The sequence below is a fragment of the Hyperolius riggenbachi genome, chromosome 6 (assembly GCF_040937935.1).
Source record: "Hyperolius riggenbachi isolate aHypRig1 chromosome 6, aHypRig1.pri, whole genome shotgun sequence".
Classification (NCBI taxonomy): Eukaryota; Metazoa; Chordata; class Amphibia; order Anura; family Hyperoliidae; genus Hyperolius; species Hyperolius riggenbachi.
Window position 1 is genome coordinate 41,677,380 of NC_090651.1, and position 16,344 is coordinate 41,693,723.

Genomic DNA, 16,344 nt, shown 5'->3' on the forward strand with positions numbered 1-16,344 from the left:
ACACCTCCACACTCAACATTTCTTTGTTAACCTAACCCTAACCTATCCCTCAAAGTGAATCCCTTCCAGATGGCTAATCCTAAACTCCTTCCTCAATGTTAATAACAATAACAATAATATTTATAGAGCGCTTTTCTCCCTGGGGACTCAAAGCGCTGTGGCCCTGCATTATGCAGTCTCAAAGGCTAAGGAAAAGAGGTGTGTTTTTAGCCTTTTTTTTAAAGCTGTCCAGAGAGGGAGCCTCATAGTAGGGGCTACATAGGAAAAGGCCCGAGCACCAAATGTTAAGTGTATCCTGGGAATAACCAGCTTCATCTTGTTGGCAGAGCAGAGGGTGCGTGGAGGGGCATAAAGATCCAACAGATCCGCTATGTATTTGGGTCCCATGTGGTGTAGAGCCTTGAGTGTCTTGAACCTCACTCTAACCTCCCCCCTCAATGTTAATCCCTCACTCTAACCTCCCCCTCACTGTTAAAGAGCACCCGAGCCAAAGCTTGGGTACAAGATTAGATACTTACCTAAAGAGAGGGAAGCCTCAGGATCCTATTGAGGCATCCCTCGCTGCTCTGATGTCCCCCATCATTGAACACGGCCCCCCTGAAGATTAGCAACAATGGATTGTTGCTAATCATATCAGGGCCATGCAGCTCTTCTTCCCCCAACATGGGCAAGCAATAGTTGACCTACCCCGTCTGCGCATGCACAGTATGCCGGAGCGGCGTGCTCCGTGGTACTGTGCATGTGTGGGCAGCCTCGCATGGTTAGTGCGCAGCCGCACTTCAGAAGGAAGAGCTGCGTTGCCCCGATGTGGAGGGGGGCTGCGCTCAACAATGGGGGGGCTTCAAATCAGCGAGGGAAGCCTCAATAGTTTCTTTACGCTTCCTTCTTTTAAGGTATGGCTCTGATTTTGATCCTAAGCTTCGGCTTGGGATCACTTTACGTCCTACCTGTTGCCGAATCCCAACCTTTCTTCCTAATGTTTATCTCTTTCAGAAGCCTATTGTACCTTCAATCTAACCAACTATCTAAATGGCTAACCTAAACTGCTGACTCTAACCAAAAGGCATGTTCCATTGTCTCAGTACCCATCATTTTGAATGTAAAATAGCTGAACAGTTGCATCAAAATTAAGCATTTTGGGCAGGCTTTACAGCTACATAATCTTTAAAAATTAAACACCTTGCCATCCTTACAGTGTATCAGCTATTTAACCAAATGTTAGCACCAAAATGATCCACCCTACTAAAAGAGAGATAGCAATAATTTTCGCTGACCAGAAACCTATCAAGTGTATCAAGTGTTCGTACCAGTATTTCTCAACCTCACTAGTGACGTTGTTCATGGCCTGTCAAGTTGGATAACTAGTGGCTGACCTCTATTAGGGCCGGATTTGGAAATTTTACCACCAAAGGTTCAATGTCACCAACCCCGCCTTTGGAGGGAGCACAGCACAGGATGTGGGGAGCACAGGACCAGTGTTCCACTGCTCACCCCTGTGGAAGCAAGACAGCCACGGACTGGGTTTGTGTCTGCTGCAGTTTACATGTTTTCCAGTTAAACTGCCTTAGTGTGCCAGCCCACTGCCCGCCCCTTGCTTCCTGTTGCCCTAGGTCATGGCCTTTTTGGCCTTGTCTCAAATCCGGCCATGACCACTACTGTTCTTCTATTGTAGTCCTCACAGTGGTCCATATCCCACTTGTCTACCCCCATCCCCTCTCCATAGAACAGACAAGGCTACTAAGCTATGTCAGAATGTTCTCATAACTTTCCAAGAATAGTTTTTATGAACCATCATTGAAAGTACTTATTGTATATATGGGGTTTAACGCTTTAAATGACACCACGTTAAAATGAAATTGTATTTTTCTTGTTTTGTATTAGATTTAAATTGAATGTAATGCAATTTTCTTTTTTCCTTTTCTTTAATTACTAGCTCAGGCTAATATATCTCCGGAGCCGAAAGACGATATGAGCATCCTGCATCTGCTGTCAGCCGATATTAATCTGAAGACAAAGGTTGCATTAAGGTACGTGTACTATTATATACATCTTATATACAGCAAGCAGAATAGCAGCAAAGGTAATAGTGGCCTTCCCAAACTAGTCCTGGTCCTCCTCTTCACTAGCAGTGATGAGCGAAAGTGCCGATATTCTTTTTGAATACATTTTTGCAGAAATAACGTAAAATTTGACTTTTGAGCAAAAATTTAGATTGAAAGTCATTTTGTAATATGCTTTTGATTTTTGCATTTTCTGCAAATCTTCGTATTCAAAATAAACTATGTTTGCGTTTGTTTGGGAATTTGACCATATTGCAAAAATATTAATGTATTTTCATGAACATTTTCTTGAAATTGAAAATGGCATTGTTGATGCGAAACTGACTTTGGGCAAAAATTTGCAAGCAACGCTGTTCTCTATTACTGATGTTCCAATTTGGCACATCAAAATCGGAACTTCCGAATACTGCTGAAAGCCACACTTCAGCACCATATCAGTGCCGAACAAAAGGACAGGGTCAGCGTAAGTTCACTTGAGCTTCACGGCGCCTTTCACGATAATTCCCCTTTTTTAAATCCAGGAGGAGGAAGCATCAGAGTCATGTGAAACGCACTGGGAGGTGCAAGCAGTAGGGGATGCAGAGGTAGTGACCGCTGCAGGGCCCCTGGGCCTGAGGGGCCCACTGGGGGCCCTCCGGCAACCGCTTTATAAGCTTTGTATTGGTGCTATGCAGGTTATGATCACTTCTTTGTGTGCTTTGATTAGTTGTAACCCTTAACAGACTGTTCCCCTCCCCTGCTTACACCTCTCTGACACTGCAGCTGTCCCCTCCCCTGCTTGCACCTCTCTGACACTGCAGCTGTCCCCTCCCCTGCTTACACCTCTCTGACACTGCAGCTGTCCCCTCCCCTGCTTACACCTCTCTGACACTGCAGCTGTCCCCTCCCCTGCTTACACCTCTCTGACATTGCAGCTGTCCCCTCCCCTGCTTACACCTCTCTGACATTGCAGCTACCCCTTCCCCATCTTACACCTCCCTGACACCGCAGCTGTCCCTTCCCCTGCTTACACCTCTCTGACACTGCAGCTGTCCCCTCCCCAGCTTACACCTCTCTGACACTGCAGCTGTCCCCTCCCCTGCTTACACCTCTCTGACACTGCAGCTGTCCCCTCCCCTGCTTACACCTCTCTGACACTGCAGCTGTCCCCTCCCCTGCTTACACCTCTCTGACACTGCAGCTGTCCCCTCCCCTGCTTACACCTCTCTGACACTGCAGCTGTCCCCTCCCCTGCTTACACCTCTCTGACACTGCAGCTGTCCCCTCCCCTGCTTACACCTCTCTGACACTGCAGCTGTCCCCTCCCCTGCTTACACCTCTCTGACACTGCAGCTGTCTCCTCCCCTGCTTACACCTCTCTGACACTGCAGCTGTCTCCTCCCCTGCTTACACCTCTCTGACACTGCAGCTGTCCCCTCCCCTGCTTACACCTCTCTGACATTGCAGCTACCCCTTCCCCATCTTACACCTCTCTGACACTGCAGCTGTCCCCTCCCCTGCTTACACCTCTCTGACACTGCAGCTGTCCCCTCCCCTGCTTACACTTCTCTGACACTGCAGCTTTCCCCTCCCCTGCTTACACCTCTCTGACACTGCAGCTGTCCCCTCCCCTGCTTACACCTCTCTGACACTGCAGCTGTCCTTGGCAGGTTTTGGTGCGCCATATGAATTTTTATGTATAAAGTGCTTGAGGGGGCCCCATGTAAAATTAGCACTGGGGTACAGAGCTCTTAAGCTACGCCACTGGGTGAAAGTAAAGGCCTGTACCCATTACGCAATTTTTCAGACAATTTTTCTGATGACCGGCACTTTTCTGAGCGATAAGTGATCGTTTCTGCGATCTTACGACAAGGGTACAGGCATGTAATTAAGCAACCCGCATTTGTCAACATGTGGCGACAACGACCGTCACGGCAGACCGGATCTTTAAGATCCCAGATGACTCCCGCGCAAAGTACCATAATGGCTGGAACTCGCATGTGTGCCCGTCGCGTGGCGTTGCAGATACCAGCCGGCAGGAAGATGAATCGGGGAATGCTCGTCATGGTGGGACATTGCTGGGATCCATCTTACTACGTCGTGAGGTGAGTATTCAGCTTAAAGAAAACCTGAACTGAAAATTTAAAGTCAAAATAAACATACACAAGTCATACTTACCTCCTGTGTAGTCTACTCCTCAATCTCTTTTTCCTCTCCTGTGTCCTGTCTGTCCACTGTGATCAATGGAATTCTCCATCCTTCATTTTGAAAATGACCATTACCCGATAACAGCTTCCTGGTCAGCACACAGTTAAACTGTAACATCGCCCACTTTAGCCATAGGGAAACATGGACACATCAGTTCTCCTCTCAGCTGTAACTGACAGCAACTGATATATAACTGACAGCAACTGATATATTTCAGTTCTGACAAAATGTTGTCAGAACTGGAAGGGATCATTGTCAGAAGAAAATGGTGAGCTTCTGAGAGGAACTGATGGCAAGGTAACTATGTAATATTCATTTGAAGTTACCTCATGTGTTTATTTTAAATAATTGTACTCAGTACAGGTTCCCTTTAAGTGAACTGACCCTGTCCGCATGTTCAGCACTGATATAGGGCTTGATTCACTATGCGGTGCTAACCTACTTAGCACGTCTAAAGTCTTTAGGCGCTCTAACCAGGGTGCTAAGTAGGTTAGCACCAGTTTTCTCAATCAGATTGCGCGCTAAGTACTGCGCGCAAAGTTTTGCGCGCACAAATTCCTATGCACGAGCTAAGTCACATAGGCTTTAGTGGGCACTTCGCACGGAGCGGGACTTTGCGCGCGATCAGAACTTTTGCAGTATGCAGGTGTTTCGTATTCAATATGCCAAATTCAAACACCAACATTAGTCTTCACCAATTCTGCTCCTTTACCCCTCCTTTTCTGTTTTTTTTTCTTGTATATAGCATGAGGCATTTCTGGTACGTTTTTGGCCTGTACACCCTGAAAATCGCAAGCACAATCACAAACGCAGTCCGCGTTGCGTTTTTAATCAAATTTCCACTTGCGATTTTTGTGCGCTTGCGATTTTTCTGATCGCTTAAAAAGCATTGCATCCGTGTGTACAGGTCATTGCGATTTTCATGATTTCTCAAAAGACATTCCGATTTAAAAAACACATGTGATTTTAAAAACGCAGCGCAAACACAGCAGTGTGTACAGGCTGTATGGCAGGTGTTGACATTGGGTCCCATTTTATATTTTGGTTCAGGACCAACAGTAATGTAGCTACATCCATACGTAACATTTTTTGTGGGGAAAAAAAAAACCTCTTTAAAAAACAGATAGTGACCATATACAAAAAGTAGCAAATCTTATAATATAAACTATATAAAATAGAAAAACTATTTACAACTGTCCCGTTTTCGGAGGGCAAGTCCTGGCCAATGTATGTGAGTTGGCTTTTGACATCCTACAAATCCCTAAGAAAGCTCATTTTTCTCTTGGATATATCATAATGGTACATGCTAGGCTGGCTTCAGCATGTAGCATTGTAGTGTGTTGTGTTGGTGGTATAATGGTTAGGATAGCAGCCTACCAAGCGGTAGGCCTGGGTTCTATTCCTGGCCAATGTATGTGAGTTGGCTTTTGAAATCCTACAAATCCCTAAGCAAGCTTATTTTTCTCTTCGATATATCATAATGGTACATGCTCTTCTGGCTTCAGCATGTAGTGTTGGTGGTGGTATAGTGGTGAGGAGAGCTGCCTACCAAGCACTAGACCTGGGTTCGATTCCTGGCCAATGTATGTAAGCTGGCTTTTGTAATCCTACAATTCCCTGGAAGACAAGACCCGAGGGAGTGAGGGGAGGATTACACTTCCTGATGTTGTAAAGCAGTGTAGGCCTGCAATTGAACATTCAATGAGATTTCTGACCTTAAAACACTGCTTTGTATCAAATCCAGATTTGTTTCTGGGACTTTTGATGTCTATTCCACTCAACCATGTCTCCCTCCAGGTATTAGACCCCTTGAAACATCTTTTCCATCACTTTTGTGGCCAGTAGAATTTTTTCTAATATTGTAAGTTCGCCTCTCCATTGAAGTCTATTGCGGTTCGCGAAAGTTCGCGCGAACCGAACTTTCGCGGTAGGTTCGCGAACCTAAAATCGGAGGTTCGGGCCATCTCTAGTGCTAACTGCTTAGCACCGTAGTTAACACACCCAAAGCTTTTAGGCGTGCTAACTGAGTTAGCACCCTTCTGTGAATCGAGCCCATAGGGCTTGATTCACTATGCGGTGCTAACCTACTTAGCACGTCTAAAGTCTTTAGACGTGCTAACCAAGTTGCTAAGTAGGTTAGCACCGGATTTCTCAATCAGATCGCGCGCAAAGTTTTGTGCGCAAAGTTGTACGTGCGCAAAGTCCTATGCGCGCGCTAAGTACCATAGGCTTTAATGGGCACTTCGCGTGGAGCGCGCGTAAAGTTTTACGCGCGTAAAGTTTTACACGCATAAAGTTTTGCGCGCGAAAAGCTGGTTTAGACGTGCTAAGGGGGTTTTCACAGGCGTGCTAACAGTTAGCACCGCTTTGTGAATCAAGCCCATAGTGTGCTTTTAAAACTGCAAATATGACAGAATGATGCAATGTTATTTAAAAAAGCTATAAAAGACTATTTTATTTGTTACTAACGTTCTATTCATTATCCGTACTACACAAATAATTCGTTATTTCATACATTTTTGTTTACTTTAAATGTATAATTGAAAAAAAATACTATGAGACTGATTTTCTGTATATTTTATCCCATCTTTTATCATTTAGCATGACAAAGGACATAGTGTTTGTGACTGGAATCAACACTAACATGGTCCAAGCTGGCATGGAGTTCAGGACACAAATCAGCCTCAGATTACCTGCAGATGCGGAAGCTACTTTTAATATTGGCCAAAAATATGTGAAGGTGGACTACGTCCCGGATCAACTAGACACTGAGATCTTTGGTATAAGGTACGTAGTATAGCACATATTATATAGCACAGTCATATCTCTCTTATTTTTAACAGAACACTAGTACCAGGTGAAATACTAGCGTAAGATGATGATGTGGTATGCGTAATTTGCACAATACTCTGCAAATGTTGCTGACTGTAAAGCTATACAGCGTACATACAAAAATGGGGCTGGGAAATTTGGGTGCAAGTCCCGGTGGAGTTAATTACTATTCCCCCTCCAGCCAACCATGGACTAAGGGGAAAGATGTAATTCGGCTACCAGCAGAGCCGGATCATACACAAAGCAGTTGCCTAGGACCCAAAGCGAGACCAGGGGCCTGGTTGATGCTAGCTCCTATTAAATAATACAAAAAAAAGCCAGGTAGCCATTGGTGGTGGCCAAATGCTGCTATCTTGCCTAGGGCCCAATTTTCCCTTAACCTCCTTGCCGGTTATCCCGAGCTCAGCTCGGGGTAACCTGCGCAGGAGGATATCTCAGGCCCCGCTGGGCCGATTTGCATAATTTTTTTTTTGTTACAAGCAGCTAGCACTTTGCTAGCTGCTTGTAACTTCCGATCGCCGCCGCTCGCCGCCGATCCGCCGCAATCCGCCGCGCCGAGTCGCTCCCCCCCGCCCCAGAGCCCTGCGCTGCCTGGCCAATCAGTGCCAGGCAGCGTTGAGGGGCGGATCGGGATTCCCTATGACGTCCCGACGTCCATGACGTCGGTGACGTCATCCCGCCCCGTCGCCATGGCGACCGGGGAAGCCCTGCAGGAAATCCCGTTCTCAACGGGATTCCCTGCATACTCTGATCGCCGAAGGCGATCGGAGTGGGTGGGGGGATGCCGCCGCTTAGCGGCTATCATGTAGCGAGCCCTTGGCTCGCTACATGATTTAAAAAAAAAAAATTTAAAAAAATGTGCGGCGCTGCCTCCTTGCCGGATTTTTTAGACCGGCAAGGAGGTTAAAGGGAACCTAAACTGAGAAGGATATGAGATTTTTCCTTTTAAAATAATACCAGTTGCCTGACTTTCCTGCTGATCCTGTGTCTCTAATACTTTTAGCCACAGCCCCTCAACAAGCATGCAGATCAGATGCCCTGACTGAAGTCAGACTGGATTAGCTTCATACTTGTGTCACGTGTGTGATTTAGCCACTACTGCAGCCAAAGAGATCAGCAGGACTGATAAGCAACTGGCATTGTTTAAAAGGAAAGGAAACATCCATATCCCTCTCAGTTAATGTTCCCTTTAATCCATCTCTGATGGCCAGCTACTGCTAACAGCCGAATCAGGCTATTTTTAAAGCAATTTGGGCTGTGTCTTTTGACAACACCTAAATTACTGTGTGAGCGCTGCGATAGCCGTAATTACCATACATGCGTCAAAAAAGCATGATACAGGAAGTGCTATATTCTTTACCAAATTGATCACTTGACAGAGATTTCCTGACCTGCTTGACCACCCTTTTCATTTATAAAGTGTCCACATTTATTAAACGTAGATGGGATGGGCATGTTGGGAGCAATATACTTATAGAAAAGTTGATCATAGTGATAACATTTGCAAGAAAAATTGACGCATGTGAATAGATTTACATTGCTTTGCTGATTCCAAACTTATGGCAGAGGAATAGTCGTTACCAGACGCCAAGCTTGGCAGCTGGCCTGAGGTGTCATACATGTGGTCTGATTTTTATTTTAGTAGGTGATCACTAATTGCCTAGAAAGCTCTTATGACAAATACAATAAGCTAAATGTACAGAGTTATGTGTGAATCAAGCCATGGAAAATTCATACAAAACTGATTCCAACTGTCAAAAACGGACAAGACAGGACACCTTTAATGTGTGAACCCAGCCTTAAAGGACCTCTGTCGTGAAAATCTTAAAATTTAAAATATATGCAAACACATACAAATAAGAAGTATGTTTCTTCCAGAGTAAAACGAGCCATAAATTACTTTTCTCCTATGCTGCTGTCACTTACAGTAGGTAGTAGAAATCTGACCGAACCGACAGGTTTTGGACTAGCCCATCTCCTCATGGGGGATTCTCAGAGTTTTCTTTACTTTCAAAAGCACTTAGTGAATGGTAGTTGTTCTGTCTAACTGCCAAAAAAAAAAGTGTGTGGTGAGCAGGGAGGCTGGCCAGCATCTTTGTATAAATCTTTTTCAGGTAGTGTCTTTATAAAGAATAAAGGCCATGCTGAGAATCCCCTATGGGTAGATGGACTAGCCCAGGCATAGGAAAACTCGGCCCTCCAGCTGTTACGGAACTACAAGTCCCACAATGCATTTGCCTTTATGAGTCATGACTGTGGCTGTCAGACTCCTGCAATGCATTGTGGGACTTGTGGTTCCTTAACAGCTGGAGGGCCAAGTTTGTCCATGCCTGGACTAGCCCAAAACCTGTTGGTAATGTCAGATTTCTACTTCCTACTGTAAGTGACAGCACTATAGCAGAAAAGTAATGAATGGCTCATTTTACTCAGGAAGAAACATACTTTGTATGTGTATGTGTTTACATGTATTTTAAATTTTAAGATGTTTGCACCAGTGGTCCCTTAATGCTGCTAAATAATATTAATACACGGGCCGGATTTCTGGAAAGGCCACAAAGGCCCAGGCCGTGGGTGGCTGAAACCCAAGGGGGCACCTGAACATAAAAGAGGAGTTTCTACATAGGAAACAGGAGGCTGATAATGGGGAACAACACATGAAAAAGGGAAAATAATGCCCAGAGGGGCTGTTCATGAGAGCAAAGGGCTGCAGTACATGGATGATACACATGGAGGAGGGGCTGCACATGGAATGGGAAGGGGTGCTGTACATGGATGATACACATGGAAGAGGGGGCTGCACATGGAATTGGAGGGAGGCTGCTGTACATGGATGATACACATGGAAGAGGGGGCTGCACATGGAATGGGAGGGGACTGCTGTACATGGATAATACACATGGAGGAGGGGCTGCACATGGAATGGGAGGGGGCTGTTGCACATGGATGATACACGTGGAGGAGGGGGCTGCACATGGAATGGGAGGGGCTGCTGTACATGGATGATACACATGGAAGAGGGGGCTGCACATGGAATGGGAGGGGCTGCTGTACATGGATGATACACATGGAAGAGGGGGCTGCACATGGAATGGGAGGGGCTGCTGTACATGGATGATACACATGGAAGAGGGGGCTGCACATGGAATGGGAGGGGCTGCTGTACATGGATGATACACATGGAAGAGGGGGCTGCACATGGAATGGGAGGGAGGCTGTTGTACATGGATGATACACATGGAGGAGGGGGCTGCACATGGAATGGGAGGGGCTGCTGTACATGGATGATACACATGGAGGAGGGGCTGCACATGGAATGGGAGGGGGCTGTTGCACATGGATGATACACATGGAGGAGGGGGCTGCACATGGAATGGGAGGGGCTGCTGTACATGGATGATACACATGGAAGAGGGGGCTGCACATGGAATGGGAGGGAGGCTGTTGCACATGGATGATACACATGGAGGAGGGGGCTGCACATGGAATGGGAGGGGCTGCTGTACATGGATGATACACATGGAAGAGGGGGCTGCACATGGCATGGGACGGAGCTGCTGTACATGTATGATACACATGGAGGAGGGGCTGCACATGGAATGGGAGGGGCTGCTGTACATGGATGATACACATGGAAGAGGGGGCTGCACATGGAATGGGAGGGAGGCTGCTGTACGTGGATGATACACATGGAAGAGGATGCTGCACATGGAATGGGAGGGGCTGCTGTACATGGATGATACACATGGAGGAGGGGGCTGCACATGGAATGGGAGGGGGCTGATATACATGGATGATATACATGGAAGAGGGGGCTGCACATGGAATGGGAGGGAGGCTGCTGTACATGGATGATACACATGGAAGAGGGGGCTGCACATGGAATTGGAGGGGCTGCTGTACATGGATGATACACATGGAAGAGGGGGCTGCACATGGAATGGGAGGGGCTGCAGTACATGGATGATACACATGGAGGAGGGGCTGCACATGGAATGGGAGGGGCTGCTGCACATGGATGATACACATGGAAGAGGGGGCTGCACATGGAATGGGAGGGGCTACAGTACATGGATGATACACATAGAAGAGGGGCTGCATATGGAATGGGAGCAGGGGCGTAGCAATAGGGGGTGCATAGGTAGCGACCGCATCGGGGCCCTTGGGCCAGAGGGGCCCCGAAGGGTCCACCCTCTATCACAGAATTAGCTCTCTATTGGTCCTGTGCTGGTAATAATCACTTCTATAGATGCTTTGAATAGTAGTAATCCTTAAAACACTGTTCCCCATCCCCTTCTTGCACCTCTGACACTGTGGTTGTCCTTGGCAGGTTTTGGTGCGCCGTATCAATTGTTATGTATAGAGTGCTTGGGGGGGCCCCATGTAAAACTTGCACCGGGGCCCACAGCTCTTTAGCTACGCCACTGAATGGGAGGGGCGCTGCTGCACATGAAAGGAGAACCACAACATACCGTACTTGGGCTAGGGGCACAAAAAAGTATAAATCCGGCCTTGCTCAATAAAAAAAACAGACAAAAATAAACTGCTTAATAATACTGCTACAAGAACAAAAAAAACACAAAAAAGCCAAGACAATTCCATGAACAGAATAATAACAAGTGTAGCAGAACCTGATGGAATAGTACAGTGAGGACTGTAACCTTGAAAAAGTTGAACATATCACAAACAGAACTAGAAAATCATATTTTCTCGCTTACAGCGCTTGCGAATTTGTCTCTTAGATAAGCAGCACAATGTTTTATATACAGGTCAAAAGCGTACGCCGTGACAAGAAACACAGAGGATTCTGCCGCAGAAAAAATGACGCCGATTGTGCCTGCTGGAACAGAAGCAAATATACTAAAGACCAGAATAAAAGACGCGTCAGAGGGAGACATCCCACAGGCCAAGGTCAGTATTCCATTACACTCCTCCACGCTGGTAGACTCCAACCGGGAAATAATCTTAGGCTGGAACTTTACTGAAAGATAGTAGTAGGAGGAGGTAGAGAACAAATTAATACATTGCAAAGTGAGAATACTGTATAGATCAAGAAATAATTGATATTTGCAGTGTAATTTCATTTCATAAGATCATGTTAAGTTCATGCAGGGCCGGTTTAACCACCCTGGCGTTCTGATTAATCGCCAGGGCCGCTGCGGGAGGGTTTTTTTTAAATAAAAACAAAACTATTTCATGCAGCCAACTGAAAGTTGGCTGCATGAAAGCCCACTAGAGGGCGCTCCTGAGGCGTTCTTCCGATCGCCTCCGGCGGCCAGAAGTAACACGGAAGGCCGCAATAAGCGGCCTTCCGTGTTTCGCTTACCTCGTCGCCATGGCGACGAGCGGAGTGACGTCATGGACGTCAGCCGACGTCCTGACGTCAGCCGCCTCCGATCCAGCCCTTAGCGCTGGCCGGAACTGTTTGTTCCGGCTACGCTGGGCTCGGGCGGCTGGGGGGACCCTCTTTCGCCGCTGCACGCGGCGGATCGCCGTGCTGCAGCGGCGATCAGGCAGCACATGCGGCTGGAAAAGTGCCGGCTGCGTGTGCTGCTTTTTATTTGGTGAAAATCGGCCCAGCAGGGCCTGAGCGGCAGCCTCTGGCGGTGTTGGACGAGCTGAGCTCGTCCAGACCGCTCAGCTGGTTAAGCAACAATGGGGCCCCAGGGCAAAATAAACCTGGGGGCCCACCCAACATATACCCCGAAACAAAAATCGGCATTAGGGGACCTTTTTTGCAGCTGGTATAGTCAGGGTGTGAAGTCCCAATCGGTCGGAGCTCCACATTCTGGCTATCCCAGCCTGCATGGGGGACAAGGGGTTAAAAAGTTTCAGGAGGGAGGACCCCACATAATTTAAAAGAAAAAAAAAATCCCACACTCTAAACATAAAAAAAAAAATTGGGAAAATAGGAAAAAATGCCAGGGATCTTCATACAGCCATATTGCGGCTGTATAGCGATCCCTGGCCAAAGCGCTGCGGCTGCGTATAGACCCCCTGGAAACCCCATCAGGAAATGTATTGCGCTTTCGTTTGATGCATGTAAAATTACACTACCGTTAGGTTTGCTACTAAAAGTGACATTTACCGCATTTAAAAGTATACTTTTTTCCTTCGAAATTTTAAAATCGATTTTCTCAAAAACTATAAGGTCTTTTCGAAAAATTGTTTTTTCCTCTTATTCCTAATGATCTCCTTAACGTATCCTGCAAATTTAGGGTTTCTAGCATTTAAGGTGGATTTGCTATTAACCATTAAAGTCGGCAGGTTTTTAAATGTGTATTTTTTTTTTCCTTTGAAACTTTAAAATCGATTTTCTCAAAAACTATAAGGCCGATTTGAAAAAAAATGTTTTCCTCTTCTAGCCACTGGGGGCCCCTACAAGCTCTGGGGCCCTGGGGGAAGCTGCCTCCTTTGCCTTAATGGGAGCGCTGGCCCTGAGTTCATGTTATAAGATCCACTGTGAGCCTGCAGATTGCCATCTTAACTGCTGGCAGACAAGATGGCAGATAAGAAAAATAAAAATAAAGACAGCACCATCGGCCTTCATCTATAAACACACCCACTAACAATGTGATGTTTACATATATATCTATGTGCATAGAGGGAGCTACTGCTTGCTTGACAGTCGGAAACAGCTGTTATTTCTCACACTGCAACGAGATTCACGCATAGGAAACTGTCATGACTATGGTCATGACATCACACTGTGGGAGGGTTTACACCACAGTATTAGCCATACAGCCAGGCACAGAACATGACAGCTGCAGGGTGCGATAGAAGCCCCAGGTAAGTGTAGTTTTTTGTTTTTAATACCCTCCACAGAACCCCTTTAAGAAACAATCAAAATGTTGTTACAGACAATATCTTAAAAATTCAGCTATGCCCTGCGCCCTTTTTTCCTGGTGCCCTTATTTGATGTGTGCCTGTTTAGGAGAACTTCAGATCAGAAATCAGTAGGTGGTCATTTTAGGACAGCGTAGCGCTTCTACAAAGACATGTTTTAAACTTTTCTGAGCATATTTTCAATCAGTCGTCATGAACAAAACCATTGAGCTGGGGGCGGCTAGAGGCTTGAAAAGCGCTAGGCTAAAAAAAAAAGTCCTGGTTCCTTTACACAAAACCACAAAGTAGCAGTGGGGGATCCCATGATGATTTTTGTATTCCAATTGAAACATATTTAACTCCTAATTTATACTCTCAAATAAAGGTGTTTGTGTTTCTCAGGATAAGTTTTCTGCTGAAGTTTTGAACATAGGGGACAATTACTGGTTGGAACAACCGCGAAGACGGCCGCAGTTGTCTGACATCTCCACCTGTGCCCAGTTCAGCGATGTTGGCCTTCAGCTTTGCCTGGAGAAGAAATGCTTGACTGCTGCTTTTGTTAGAAACAGCCCTCTATATCGTATTATCGGGGACCATTTTCTGTCCGTCACACTCAAACCAGGTAAGATATTAAGACAGACAGACATACAGATAGATAAATACTATATAATAACTAGAAATCACAGGGCCCCCCTGCTAAAATTTGGATGCCAAACTTTCTGTTTAAACAGGAAGTAGCGTCAGACACTTAGATAGTGGAACCTCCGGCGTGTGGAATGCATGGAGGTATGTGTTCCTGCCGCCGCCCGCGGCAAGTGCACTCCGCAAGGGCTTGATTCAGAAAAGGGTGCTAAGTGTTAGCACATGCAAAGTGGCTTTTCACTGACGTGCTAACATGCTTTGCATGTGCTAACTAGGGTGCTAAATAGTTAGCACATGCAAACTTCTTAGCACTGTAGTTAACACATGCAAACTACACTACTGGTGGCTGGATGGTGTAATGGTTAAGGGCTCTGCCTCTGACACAGGAGACCAGGGTTCGAATCTCGGCTCTTCCTGTTCAGTAAGCCAGCACTTATTCAGTAGGAGACCTTTGGCAAGTCTTCCTAACACTGCTACTGCCTATAGAGCGCGCCCTAGTGGCTGCTGCTGCATTCTCTTAGCACTTGGCTACTTAGCACCGTGCTAACTAGGATGCTAAGTAGACAAGACAAATAGACATATTTGTCTATTTGTCTTGTCTACTTAGCATCCTAGTTAGCACGGTGCTAAGTAGTACTTTGCATGTGCTAACTATGGTGCTAAGTAGTTTACATGTGCTAACTACGGTGCTGCTAAGTAGTTTGCATGTGCTAACTACTTAGCACCCTAGTTAGCACGCCCAAAGCCTTAAGGAGTGCTAGCTGGGTTAGCACCATTTACTGAATCAGACCCCAAGAGCGCTTCTGAGCATTTTTAAAAACACCAGAGCTTTGAAAAGCGCTTGGCTAATGTATTTGAATAGATTGGAGCACACCAGAGTGATGTGATTTTCTCCCGAACGCAAACTTGGGTCCTGCAGCATTTCTGCTGATTTCTGAGGTGATTCAGCCTGAATGTTAAGTATAGAAAAGTGGAAAATCGCTCTGAAAAGTTCTAGATCAGAGCAATTTTCCAAGCATTTTTGTTACAGAAGCTGTTCAGTTACAGCTCTACTGTAACAAAAAATAAAAAATGCTGCACCAAAACGCTCCAAAAATCGCTAAGCATGATTAGGAAATCGCTAGGCACATGCCTAGAACTGCCTAGAAAAATCACTTTAAAAAGCGATGATGAGCGTTTGCGATGACGCTAGAGCTTTTTGGTGTGCACTGGCCTTGAGTCAGTTTATGGGACATCTATGTGGGCCTCTGTGATATCACTGGTGGGCCATAGGATGAGTAGAGATCCCATCTGCTATAGTTACTGGTAGGCCAGAAAGATTTTAAGAAAAAATGTAATCAAGCGATTTCTGTCCAAAATCATGATTTCTATTCGAATCCCGTTTTCCTTCAAATCAAGCATTGTTCCCTTTCTCTGTGCGCCTCTGTCTCTGTCTCTCTCTCTCTGTGCATCCTCTTTGTCCCTTTTTGTGCCCCTTTTGTGTCCCCTCTGGGTCTCTCCCTTGCCCCCTTTGTGTCTCTCTCTGTGCTCCTTTTGTCTCTGTTTGCCCGACCTGTGTCTCTCTATGTGCCAGCCCTGTGCCCCCTCTGTGTGTCTCTCTCTGTGCCAGTCCTGTGCCCCCTCTGTGTGTCTCTCTCTCTGTGCTTGTTATTGCTAAAAAAAAGCCCCCCTCAACAGCTCTTTTGAGAGCTAATCTTGTTCTTGTGATCTTTTTTTCCGTGTGTGTGTGTCCCACAGACACTTGTGTTGCATAAACAGCTTTGCTAATTCCTACTGTGTGTGCCACTGCCAGGCCCAGCAC

At 46.2% G+C, this 16,344-nt stretch overlaps 1 protein-coding gene across 1 annotated transcript in view; it reads left to right on the forward strand.

Annotated features, from left to right (window-relative positions):
• LOC137522040 (vitellogenin-1-like) overlaps positions 1-16,344 on the forward strand; it is a 337,455-nt gene that overhangs the window by 254,006 nt on the left and 67,105 nt on the right. Inside the window, exons 19-22 of the mRNA XM_068242060.1 lie at positions 1,934-2,027; positions 6,849-7,034; positions 11,846-11,987; positions 14,304-14,523. Coding sequence (XP_068098161.1) covers positions 1,934-2,027; positions 6,849-7,034; positions 11,846-11,987; positions 14,304-14,523 — 642 coding nt within the window. The remainder of the gene's footprint in view (positions 1-1,933; positions 2,028-6,848; positions 7,035-11,845; positions 11,988-14,303; positions 14,524-16,344) is intronic.